General features: G+C 41.5%; 1 protein-coding gene across 1 annotated transcript; it reads right to left on the bottom strand.

The window, feature by feature from the left end:
- Positions 1–146: 146 nt before the first annotated feature.
- smc2 (structural maintenance of chromosomes 2) lies at positions 147–11,793 on the bottom strand. The gene is made up of 24 exons (XM_026943262.3): positions 11,413–11,793; positions 10,734–10,883; positions 10,288–10,410; positions 10,133–10,171; positions 9,824–9,934; positions 9,662–9,706; positions 9,343–9,576; positions 9,060–9,209; positions 8,394–8,627; positions 8,147–8,306; positions 7,933–8,050; positions 7,016–7,154; positions 6,695–6,814; positions 6,390–6,594; positions 6,158–6,293; positions 4,870–4,994; positions 4,428–4,621; positions 3,422–3,565; positions 2,849–3,043; positions 1,931–2,131; positions 1,693–1,809; positions 1,447–1,607; positions 1,211–1,358; positions 147–1,029 (listed from the first exon to the last, which is right to left on the bottom strand). The coding sequence occupies exons 1-24, from the start codon at positions 11,578–11,580 to the stop codon at positions 841–843; spliced, it is 3,606 nt and encodes a 1,201-aa protein (XP_026799063.3). The 5' UTR covers positions 11,581–11,793; the 3' UTR covers positions 147–840.
- Between the last annotated feature and the right edge of the window lie 1,502 nt (positions 11,794–13,295).

The following is a 13,295-nucleotide window of genomic DNA, read 5'->3' as shown; positions in this document are numbered from 1 at the left end:
TATTTAATTTGGTTGGGGGGGAGGGGAATGTAAAATCCTTTGCCACTAGTACCTCATTGTTACTACATAAATAAGATAGCTATATATGCAAATGAAATTGGTTTAAGAAAAGAAATAGCTAAATTGTGCACAAGCATTGATTTCCATTATGATGAGTCCAACACTAAACCAAACTGCATGTCTTACTACACTGTGTGCAAGAAAAATAACATTTTTAGTGGCTTCCATGCCATCCATGTTAGCCAAGTGTTGACTGATAATGGCACAAAAAGTTTGAAGAACCAAATTACTGAGTTGCTAAGAGCTACTAAGAGCTAAGAGTTCAATCAAATGCATCAAAATAAAACTACAGCGCTACAAATTACTGTAGTCCAAATCATTACATAACTCCTACAGAAAGCATTTATCAATTGCACATGTTTATTGAAAATAGTTAAACCAAACAAGATATAAGGAATGAAATGCATCTTATGGAAGCAGAGCGTATGGAATAGGAAGTAGGCAGTATAGATGAAGTAGAATGCAGGATAGAAAATATAAACATACTGTACAAAAAATGAAGAAAAAAAAAAACCAACACATTTGTTCCCAGTACAGGTACATGATGTTACCTACCATGCTTTTACTGGCCCTTAAAATGAATGAACCTTCAAATCAGATCCACACAAATTTTTACATCAAGTCAAAAGAACTCTAAAAATTAGGGAAAATTAAGTACTAGGCTGAGAGCAAATATACTAACTGTATATATATATAAAAAAAAAAAACTTGTATACATACATGTTTAGAATAAAGAAGCTAAATTTATCAAGATTATCTGCATGTCCTGTGACTGCGTGTTTAGCTGGCGAGTATCTCACGCTGACGTTTATCCTTGCTCTTGGCTTTGTCATGTGCGCGCTGGGCCAGAACTTTTCCCTCGTGTGTCTGAGCTGTGCGTGTCACTGTAGAAATACCGTCCACAAACTTGGTCTTAAAGAGAACGTTGGCGTTGGTGAACATGCCGTCTTTCAGCGACACCACCACAAACTACAAAAGGGAAAAAGAAAAACAAACAGATTAATATATATATATATATATATATATATATATATATATTAGACAACTGACTGATTAAAAAATTAATATAATACAGAATATTAGTAGTATAAATGCACTTCTTTGGTACAAGCTATTCATAATCCTGTGCGTGTGGGTTTTAATGTATAACCTGGGAGTGTGTGAAGTGTGTGCGCAGCATCTGCCCGATGTTCTGCGTGTGTGAGAGGTCGAGAGCAGCGTCCACTTCATCTAGGATGTAGATCGGAGCAGGTTTAAACAGCAGCATGGCCAGAATCAAAGAAAGTGCCACCAGCGACCTGAAACACACGTACAAACACATTAGTTTAACATGACGATAATACATACAGAATTAAAACCACTGCCATTGGGTCTGGATTGCCTGACCTTTGGCCTCCACTCAGTTCTGTCAAGTTATCCTTCCATGTGTTTCCAAGAGCGACCTTAAACTCTAGGCCGTCAAGGACACCACAGCCCTCGGGCGGAGCCAAACGAGCATCTGCCCCGGGCAACAGAGTGGAGAATATGGATCCGAAATCCTTATTCACCTAAAAACCAAATCATGCATTGCACATTTAGTCATTTACAGGTTCAAGTTCATGGCATCAAACATTAAATTCTTTAAATGCTGACCTTTTGCCATGCCACGTTGAGCGCCTCATTCTTTTTCTGGTCCAACTCTTTGATCGTCTCCAGGATCTTTGCTTTATCGTTCTCAACGATCCTCTTCTTCTTTTTCAGGTCATTATACTAATAAAACAGACATTTCAATATCAACACCCAGCATGACCAAGAAATATCATTTTCGATCCAAATATTAATTATACATGAACTGTAAATCAGTCAGCCATCAGGTGGTGAAAGTTCGTACCCTTTCCTCAGCCTCACTGAGCATGTTCATGGCCCTGCGGTTGATGTTTCTCTCCAGCTTGTCTTTGGTCTCCTCGAGTCTCTTTAGTCTCTGGCCAGCTTCTTTAGGGCTGTTCTCCTTGAAGTCGTATGCAGAGTTGGGCTGGCCGAAGAGATGCCGCTCAGATGAGATCCAGTCGTTCTCAGCCAGCATGCGGGTCACCTACGTAATGCCAGATAAGCATACATCATTTATACTTCCTCACTAAGAAATCCATATCGTGATTACCCTTCTACATTATATACAGCAGTGTTTCCCCCCCAACACACACCTAGGTGTTTACTCTGGCACTGTACCCAGGGATATTGGCTACCCATAAAAAAAATAAAAAATTATTTATTAATCTGTTCCGAGAAGTTAATGTGCCTTGTGTCTTATTTGGCTGCGGCATGAATGCAGCTCGGGGTCAGAGAGGGTAAAGAGCGAGGCAGGGCAGCGATAACAAACTAATGAGAGGAAAGGAAAATGTTTTTACCAACACTGTTAATTGCTGTATGAGTTTTATTGCTAGAAACTGCCAGTTGTAAAGAAGTGGATACAGACTGCAGCATTAGTGGTCAGCTCGTATACAAGTACAGTGCCAGAGCAGCTCCTAATATTAGTGCGCTCTCATTATCTGCACACAGAATAGCTGCACAGAATTATTGTCCATTGCTCACATTTATTGAGTGGATAACACGTCCTGCTGCATCACTTGGAATAATCTGCGTTAATGTAGTCAGGCAATGAATCAGGGGAGAGAGAGAGAGAGAGAGGGAGAGAGAGCTGAAAGTGTGAGAGGGAGCAAGAGCCAAGTGTAGAAGAGGGAGAGAGAGCTGAATGTGTGGAAGAGGGGAGGAAGGAGAGACCGCACACACCCCGTCCCTTTCACACACTCACCCTAGCAGCAGCATCTGCACTGTCCTTCTTGTGCTTGCTGATGTTATGTTCCAGCTCTTTGATTTTGAGCTGAGCATCGTTGTTGTGTTCTCTTAACCGGTTGGCCTCTTCACTCTTCCCCTTGATCTCTCGCTCCTGGGCCAGGATCACCTCTTTCTGCTGGGTCAGCTGCTCCTGCGCTTGCCGCACAGCATCCTGTGGACACATTTTTCATCATTCAGTATGCATTGCATCACATTTCCTACAAAAAAAAAAAAAAAAAAAAAATTCCCCCCGCCTGTCCTTATTTTCACTCTAAGCTTCTAGTATTCTTGCTTCACTTCATGCTGTTACTGGGGGAAAAAAAAAAAAAAAAAAACAACTTTGGGGAGGTTAGGGCATCACTCCACCTGTTGTAGATTTGTTTCCTATAATAGCATGCCCCACTGTGTTTGGCCAATAATATAGCATGGGATGATGAAGCTGTTTATATATATGCAAAAATATTCATAATAATTAACCATTTCCAAGTTATCTCTATAGGAACAGCGTTGAGTAAATCCTGCACAGATGATCTGATCTGCATACTCGTACCTTATTGGCTGCAACCTCAGTGGTCATTGCACTGATCTGTTCCTGTATGGCTTTCATTGCCTCATCCACAGCCTGAATCTGCTGTTCATAGCCAGCCTGCTCCCGCTTCAGCTCCTCAAGCTCCAAAGCCACAGCATCAGCCTCCTACACACACACACACACACACACACACACACACACACACACCAAAGAAAAAGACAGAGAGATACACACAGACAGAGAGAAGCAGACAGAACAAAAGTTCTTTTAGAATTATGGAAATTTTATATCTGGACATTTTAACATAGCTTATATATTATATAGCAAATTACATAGTACACAGTACAGTATATAACAAAGTAAAGGTTTGTGAAATAACCAGAGTTGGATTGCAAAGCATAGTTAGTTTAAAAATTTTTTAAAAAATAGTGCAGTTGTACATTGTTGTTAAATTGTTGGATTCAGTTTAAAAACAAGCTGAATTCTTGGTGATAATGGGGAGGTGAATTAAACAATAGGAAACATATAGGGAAGAGAATGTGGGCATATTATTACCACTAGAAGTTCAGCAGTAACAGAGTAAGTGGAGTCAGACAGGGGTTTAGCAAATGTCAGGTAGGGTTTTTTTTTTTTTGTTTGTTTTAATCTCTGGTTTTTGGACAAGAAACAAAATAAATGTTGGTGACCGCAAGCCTGCTTGTCCTTCAGGCAACTATAAATAAAAAAACAACAGCACGAACATGTAATAATCTTGTCCCTGGCTCCTGATTTAGCCACCTCTTGATCGAGTGTTTTGTGCTTTTGATAAGTTGTGGCCAACGAGAATATAAAATACACCCGAGGTGTCTTACAGTGGTATATAGTTGGAAAGTTTACATGCTCAGTGATACAGATAATTCTCAAATTGATGGTCAGGATTTACAATGTAGAACCAAAACAAAAACTCACTGTACCACAACACATCTGTTAGCACTGCCTTTCACACTACGTTGCTTTTTTTTTTTTTTTTTTTTTAGGACTACGGTACCTGTTGTCTCTCCTTGAGTCTCTTGTTGAAGGCGTCTGCTTTGCTTTTTGCCTGGTTGAGTTTCTGCTGCGCTGCTTTCAGCTCTTTCTCTCTCTCTGCCTCTGCATTCTTCATCTTGTTCTCCAAGACTTTATACTTTTCCTCCGCCTTCTTCTGCACCTCCTTCGTCTTCTTCAGCGTCTCCTCGCTTTCCTCTAACGCAGGAAACGAAACAGACACTCAAGACACTTCGCTCAAAAAAAAGAAAAAAAAAATCGATAGCAAACTGAAATCATTTGGCATGGCATGACAAGTCTCATCACATCTACTATATATTAGAATACACTGTATTATTAATGTGCATTGTGCTATTAAAGTGATGATCAATCAGATATGATGATCGCTACAACATGATTTGCCAGATTTTCTGTATAAGTGTGTGTGTGTGTGTGTGTGTATATACCAATGGTCCTGCGGAGGTTCTCAAGCTCTTCCTGCTGTTTATGGAAAGAGCTTTGTTGGAGTTTGGTTTCCAGTATCTGAGCTTCTTCAGTTTTCAGGTCCAACTGCTGCTTCAGATGACGATACCTACCAGAGAAAATTAAAAACATTCATCCTCTCTAACAAAAGTCTCTTTTCTTCTCTGCTGGAGTAATACGGGCTCCTCAGGGGAGGGGAAATCATAAAGTGTGTTCCACAGTCATGTGTTCTGGCTGTCAGGAGACCTAACTGACAAGGTGGTAGACAGCATAATCAAATCATGTATAGCGAGCTAGTTAGCTAGTTAAGTACGTTAATACAGACTAAGGGAAACAAATTTATGATCATATGGAATGAATCGTGTTTGCACCCATGACGAAACGTCAGCTGGCCAAAGTATGTGCTATAAGCTGTGGGGTTCTGTTCTCACACCATACATAAAAGATATTACTGTGTGTTCAAGTGCTCCTGGGAAGTTCGTATTTACGAGTTGGGAAGTCGTAATAACAACGTCAGGCGCGTTCAAGTCACTTCGGTCAGAGCAAGATGGCGGTGTACCTTCTCTTAATACACCAAGGTTTTTTTTTTTAAACTTTACTTCTAGAAAATGAAGAAGAAAGAATGCACATCAGGTGTGTTTTGCTTTTTTGTTTTTAATCAATTTATGAAGCCACTGCAAACTTTATTGTTACATATTATATGGTAATTGTACAATGCTATCGTATAATGTGCAGGCAATTAGCAATTAGAAAATAAAAAAAGCCTGACAGAGACACATCACTGCTAAATACCCATTCAATTTCAACAAATTTACCCTCAGCTACAGACGTTGCATCCACTGATTGCACCATGTTTTCTTACTGACACGCCCCCAGCTCGGAAACCCTGAGCTCAAAGAAAATCCGAATTTCCCACTCGCAATTACGACTTTGTGGTGGCATTCATGTGCGTTCATTATTTGAGTATGGCTAGCTTCTTTACTCTCTCGATATGTTTAACTGAGGTGACTGTATGTATTAAGCAGAAGCTTCATAAGATATTTCATCCACCATAAAGCGCATTAAACTCAAACATAGCTACATATCAAAAGATTTTTTTTAAACAAAAGTTAGTAAAGGAGTAGTTTTTGTTTTTCTGGTTATTTAACCTACTTGTCCAACTCCAAGTAAAAAAACGAACAGCCTGGACACAATATCTGCTTGTCCCAGGCTAATGATTTGTACTTATTTTCACTCAGAAAGAAATGGGATCAAGGGATTTTTAATGCTTACTTTTCAGCAGTTCCCTTGAGGCTGCCGAGCTCCTTTTCCACGGTAGCGAGCTCTGCCTCTTTGGCCCTTAATTTGTCTTGTACATCTTTAACCTCCGCCAGCTTAGAAAGCACAGAGGCTGTCTGAGCCCGAGCACCTATACACAAAGTACACATTTAATGCACTCCTGTTTTATATAGCTATCTAGAAATACAGTATATTAAATTCACGCTCCATCAGCACCAGTACTCACCTCCGGTCAGTGTTCCCTGTGGATCAAACACGTCTCCACCGAGTGTGACAGTTTTGGTGCTGACGCCTTTATCAAAAGCAACTTTCTTGGCGTTGTCCAGAGTATCACACACCAGCGTGGTTCCGAAAACATACTCCATGGCCTTCCGCAACTCGGACTCGTAACCCACCAGCGACAGAGCTGTGTGAACGTTATCCTCTCCCACCTGATAAATTAGACAAAAATGTAAAGGCTGCACTAAAAAAAAAAAAACATAATTCAATATTTAGCCCAGTGAAAATGGTCTTTATCTTGAGGTTTATTACAATGTTTTTAGCGGTGCGGACGACTCCATTGTCGAGAGTTCGTGCAGAGATCTTGTTCAGGGGGATGATGGTGTATCTGCGTTTCAGTTCACCCTTTTCCAGAAGTTTCTTTCCAGTTACCTGAAAATAATTTGAGATACTTTTGCAGTATGGAACAGAAAGGGGCAACCAAATACAATGTCACTTATATTAAAATGAATGAAATGAAAAAAGTAAATAAATAAAGCTTCAGCTATAAGCTGGCACTACACAGAGATCAATATAGCTGTCTCTGGGTCGAGAAAAAAAAAAACAATCGGGATCTGTCCATTCAGAGCTTACCTCAGTGTCCACCACTACGTTATAGAGTCGTCCTCCTGCCACCACTTCCAGAGCCGTAGCGTTACACACGTCAGTCACTGTGAAGAGGTTTGCCACCAGACCCTTGACTTTACTGCGGTCCCAGTTCTTCTCAGGATCCCTGCAAAATCACAACATACGAATTCAACTCCTAAACAGAAAAACAGAGCAACTCCAATCATCCCCCATCGTCAGATAAGGAGATAAGATCTCTACCTGTGGGTGCTCATGAGGAAGTCCAGTACAGGACAGCCAATACAACATCGATATTCTGATAAATTATGTCACAATACACTTTTCTGAGATATTGTGCTATCTTTCCATTCTTCTTCTTATCATTTTTTTTTAGTATCATTACTATTAATTTTTTCATTATTTATTCAAACAACATTTAAAAAACTGTGGAAGCAGCTGACTCTGTGCTGAAGATTTTTACAGATTTAAGAAAAAAAGAAAAAAAAAAAAAAAAAAAAACACACTCCCTATTGATGATAATATATTTTTGTAGATATTACAACAAAAAATAAATAATTAATTAAAGCACCACTAATTAATTAAACAAAAGCATCCTAAAATTATTTCTTTTTATTTAATTGTTTTTATTGTACTATCTACAATAAAACTATTTAAGTAAAAAAATAAATTATTAAAATAAAGCAACATCTAATTAATTAAATAAAAGCATCCTAAAATTATTTTAATTTAAAAGTTTGTTATTAAAAAGCAACACTACAGTTTTGCTAGCAGTTTGTTAACAAACCTATACACCATGACACACATCATGTATTGTAGAAATGTCTTTAAATATCATGTTATGAAATTTTTCTGTCACATCTCCCACCCTTTTACATTTACGATTACATTTAATGTATTTTGCCATTACATCCACGGGTACTTACGAGTATTCGAAACGCAGGTTAGGGAACTGCCCCATGAAGGACTCGTATTTTTCACGTAGGTGGTTGACTTCACGAGACAGCTGCCTTTTCTGTTCAATCAAACGCTCCTCTCGGCCATCTGAGACACAAACGAGAAAGCTTTAATATTCTACAAGCACCAGTTGTTAACTGGTTCACTGAAGCAGGACATTACACTAAATGTTATAATTAAAACCTTCGTAGTTGAGTTTCTCAAGTTCAGCCTGCAATTTGTCTCTGCATTTCTGCACAGCCTCAAAGGCGTCCTGGTCTTTTTTATAGCCGCTGTCCATCTTCTTCACTTGTGTCTGCTTGCTTTTCAGCTCTTGCTGAGCATGCTTTAGCTTCATTTGAGCCTGAGTGAGACACAAAAGCATAATTATTAATAACAAAGTATTTATCTGTGTACAATTTCCACCTAGGTGTTTGGGTGAAAATGTTACCTGCTTGGCCTCCGTCTCCGCTTTGCTCATATCGTTCTTGCAGGTCATCATCTGACCCGCCAGCGTGGCCGCTTCACCATCCTCGTTGGCTGAGAGGCCAGCGGACACCGCCTTGAAGTGCTGTTGGGCCGCCTCCAGTTCCTCTGCGTCTTTCTGCCCCTCCTCCTGCACAGCTCTCAGTCGCTCCATCGCCTTCGCCACCTCGCCTTCTTTTGCTGACAACACCTTCTTGTCCTTGTGAAAGAAAACAATGTTGGGTTTAAAACATATGCAGCAAAATCGTGGTGCTAAGCTAGCTATCTAGCTAATGATGAAAATATGACAATGCAAATCGCAACTCGGATACTGACAAATGTTTACCTGTGACAAAGAAGAGCTAGTTTAAGAGCCAGCTAGGTCTTAGGGCATTTCCAAATGTATTTACATATGTCCTGACATTTCCCCAGCAGCACTGCTCCACCTGATACACTTTTGCAACACGAAGCAGTCTATTGGATGACATGCTAAAGCAAGGCTGAATGCTAGTTGTAAGCCTTTGAAGAGAGCTATGAGCTATGTATACCTAATACATTGGGGGAAACTGAGGAAATGTATCTAATCAATCGCAAAAAAAACCCCAAATGTGACTATACACATTTACACATTTGTAAATCACTGATATTTTACCTCTTCCATGTTTTTGACAAGTTCTTTCCTCTTCTTAGTCTCATCCTTAAGGTTTTGCTTCTTCAGATCAAGAGCACTCTGAGCTTTTGTGTCCACCCGCTGTGCTTCAGCCAGAGTCTCCTCCAGAGCCTTCAGAACGCCTGCCACCTCCTACACACACACACACACCTCATAATCTAAGACTAAAAATGTGTTATGTCACAAAGAAAAACGTAATCGTTTGTAACGTTACGTTTTCTCTAAGGCGAAGTTTCCTTATGGAAGGAGTCTTCAGGTGCATTACCTTGTCCCTGCTCTTCTCCAGCACTTTAATCTCTTCGCTGAGCTCACGGATGCGGTCTGCGTTCTTCTGCATGCTGTTCTGGAGCTCGCTGATGGAGCTCTGCATCATCTGCAGGTCCTCAGCCGACTTCAGCTTGGTCTCCTCGGCGCACACAAACTGCCACGCCACGTAGAGCCGGCTCAGGTGCTCGATCTCCCGCATCAGCTTCTGGTACTCCAGGTAGGAGGCACGCTCCTGACGGGTGGAAGAGTTTTGATTAGCTTGAGTCACTGTTTAAAATAATGTATTCTTAAGCCTAATAAGAACAATCGTTCTTAACCTCTTTCAGTTTCTCCATAGCAGGGGTGATCTCTTCGTCCAGGATCTACAGTGGTGAGAAAACACACAAGCAATTGAAGTGCAACTCCCAACACATGCTTACAGACACACACACACACACACACACACACACAAACACACACACACACAAACACAGACCGACCGTTTGAATCTCTTTCAGTTTTGCATCTTTCTTCTCGATGGTTTTCTGAGCGCTGATCTTCTTGCACTCGTACATCCTGGTACCAGCCGCCTCTTCAATCATGGCCAGAATCTACACCAAGACGACAGTATTACATGAGAGGAAATGTATAAAAATAATATTTAAATTATGCAGCTTTTATTCTAGAACAGACAGACAGACACTTTGCCACATATGTTAAATAAATACATATAACGTATATAAGTATAAACTGTACATGTAATGCATATACGTAGTTAAAACGCAACCTGCATGAATTCATCACCTCACCTCAGGGGGTTTCATATTCAAGACTTTGGTGATTCTTCCCTAAAAAAAGGAAGACACCAGTTTACTAGAAAAAAACAAACAAACAAAAAAAAAAAAAGGAGAAAGCATAAAGCATCCTTAGCTTTTATAATAAAGAGAATAACTGTAAATATTACCTGCATAATAAGAAAATGGGGATTGTTGACATTCAGCCCAACGGAGCAGAACAGATCCTGGACACGCATATTGTTTGCGTTCACGCCGTTGATGAGATACTTATTCCGCCCACCTATAACAACCTGGAAGCAAAGCACAGGAAATCGATTCATTTAATGCCTAGAGTCTTGAGCAGCAGCAGCACTTAAAACTGTAGTATGCAACTTTTAAAAATACTAATGTCAACATGATCGACCTGGAAAGCTGAAAAAAATTCATTTCTAACAGAGCTGTAAGGTTGGGATTTTTTACTTTCCACAAATCTAAGCACTACGTCATTGTATAATGACTCACAGAAAACGTTCTTCTGTGACCGTGATGCTGTAACGACATTTCCGAATCTCTGAAAGACCCAAAGTTACATACTGCCGCTTTAAACAAGTTCATCAGTATAGGAGAAGCTCACCTGTCTAGTGATGGTGATCTCGTCGTGGGTCTCAAACCCCAGTGGGCTCTGTTTCTTGTTCGAGTTGTCGAAAGTGATAGACACTGTGGCTTTAGTGATTCCGGCCAGTCCATTTTTGTAGACTAAATCCTGGAGATTTGATGCTCTTACCTGAAACAACCCGGAAACACAAAACATCATGAGGATACAGTCAGAAAATATGTGTAAAGTCATTTTTAAAAAATTTCTTAGTCATTTACAGCATTTGGCAGACGCCCTTATTCAGAACAACTTCAATTATCTCATCTACACCACTGAGCAGTTGAGGGTTAAGGGCCTTGCTCAGGGGCCCAGCACTAGCAGCTTGCTGGTGGTGGGATTTGAACTCACGACCTTCTGGTCAGAAGTCCAACGTCTTAACCACTGAGCTACAACTGCCCAGTGCTTACACCTGTACTTTCTCTGAGCAACTCGATATGTTAGCTCAGACTCAACATTTAGGTGTTAAAGTGGATTTCTTCTTATTGTCTATATTATGTATAATATAAAATAAGTGACATAATAATATTTTACAGTTCACTAAGATAGCTCTGAGTCCTGACAGTCACAGGAAGACGCTTGTTAGGTGTTAGCTAGTCAGCTAGCTAGCAAAACAAATGAACGCAGGTTAGCATTTTTAGCCAGTGAGAGGTTTTAGTACCTGGGATAAGTTAGAAATGCCGAGGAGGAAGCAGATGGAGTCGAGGATGTTGGACTTTCCGCTGCCGTTGAGGCCGGTGATGGCGTTAAAAAGGGGGTCAAAGCCGTTAATTTCCGTCCTCTCCGCGTACGACTTAAAGCCCTCCAAAATGATAGACTTTATATACATTTCGATACGAGTCCTGGCAAAACTGCACCGTGTTCCAAAGCAAAGAAACAACAAACCGACAAATCCGACAGGAGACAGAAACGACTTCGTTACTCGCTTTCGGACAGCGCGAGCTCACAAACTCACAAACCCACAACTCAAAAATCGGCGCCAAACAATTCTGCGCCGCCGTTTTTCTTCTTCGGTGGTGTTTCGGCGAGTTGCGTGTTGAACGTGCATACTGCCACCTACCGTATTTTACAGGCATATACTCCAGGCAACACCTCCTTCCTTCCCTCACTCACTCTTTTACTCCCTCCCTCACTCACTCACTCACTCACTCACTCACTCTTTTACTCCCTCACTCACTCACTCACTCACTCACTCACTCTTTTACTCCCTCACTCACTCACTCACTCACTCACTCACTCTTTTACTCCCTCCCTCCCTCCCTCCCTCCCTCCCTCTTTTACTCCCTCCCTCCCTCCCTCCCTCACTCACTCACTCACTCTTTTACTCCCTCCCTCACTCACTCACTCACTCTTTTACTCCCTCCCTCCCTCCCTCCCTCACTCACTCACTCTTTTACTCCCTCCCTCACTCACTCACTCACTCACTCTTTTACTCCCTCCCTCCCTCCCTCCCTCCCTCTTTTACTCCCTCCCTCCCTCCCTCACTCACTCACTCACTCACTCTTTTACTCCCTCCCTCACTCACTCACTCACTCACTCTTTTACTCCCTCCCTCCCTCCCTCCCTCCTTCACTCTTTTACTCCCTCCCTCACTCACTCACTCACTCACTCTTTTACTCCCTCCCTCCCTCCCTCCCTCCCTCACTCTTTTACTCCCTCCCTCCCTCCCTCCCTCACTCACTCACTCTTTTACTCCCTCCCTCACTCACTCACTCACTCACTCTTTTACTCCCTCCCTCCCTCACTCACTCACTCACTCACTCACTCTTTTACTCCCTCCCTCACTCTTTTACTCCCTCCCTCCCTCACTCACTCACTCTTTTACTCCCTCCCTCACTCTTTTACTCCCTCCCTCCCTCACTCACTCTTTTACTCCCTCCCTCCCTCCCTCACTCACTCACTCACTCTTTTACTCCCTCACTCACTCACTCACTCACTCACTCACTCACTCTTTTACTCCCTCCCTCCCTCCCTCCTTCACTCACTCACTCACTCACTCACTCTTTTACTCCCTCCCTCACTCTTTTACTCCCTCCCTCCCTCCCTCCTTCACTCACTCACTCACTCACTCTTTTACTCCCTCCCTCACTCTTTTACTCCCTCCCTCCCTCCTTCACTCACTCACTCACTCACTCACACTTTTACTCCCTCCCTCACTCACTCTTTTACTCCCTCATTCACCCAGTCATTCAATCTTTTACTCACTTACTCACTCACTCTTTTACTCACTCCCTCCCTCACTCACTCACTCACTCACTCACTCACTCTTTTACTCCCTCATTCGCCCAGTCATTCAATCTTTTACTCACTTACTCACTCACTCTTTTCCTCCCTCCCACACACTTTTACTCCCTCACTTACTTCTTCACTCACTCACTCACTCACTCACTCACTCTTTTACTCTCTCCCTCCCTCACTCACTCACTCTTTTACTCAGTCACTCACTCTCTCATTATATGACCAAAATCATTTACAATTTTTTTTGACATGTTACAAAAAAGTTAATTATATCAATACACCAATACATAAAGAAACTAGGCAACA

The sequence above is a fragment of the Pangasianodon hypophthalmus genome, chromosome 28 (genome assembly GCF_027358585.1).
Source record: "Pangasianodon hypophthalmus isolate fPanHyp1 chromosome 28, fPanHyp1.pri, whole genome shotgun sequence".
In the NCBI taxonomy this organism is placed as follows: domain Eukaryota; kingdom Metazoa; phylum Chordata; class Actinopteri; order Siluriformes; family Pangasiidae; genus Pangasianodon; species Pangasianodon hypophthalmus.
This window is presented reverse-complemented; position numbering and strand designations above follow the sequence as displayed.

Bases quoted from the DNA above. Each gene is read 5' to 3' on its own strand.
- smc2 (XM_026943262.3), bottom strand. From the start codon at position 11,580: ATGTATATAAAGTCTATCATTTTGGAGGGCTTTAAGTCGTACGCGGAG. The intron at 2,132-2,848 runs GTGAGTGTGTGA...GGCATTACGTAG, and splicing joins GTGCAGATGCTGCTGCTAGG to GTGACCCGCATGCTGGCTGA. The intron at 1,810-1,930 runs GTACGAACTTTC...CTGTTTTATTAG, and splicing joins TCAGTGAGGCTGAGGAAAGG to TATAATGACCTGAAAAAGAA.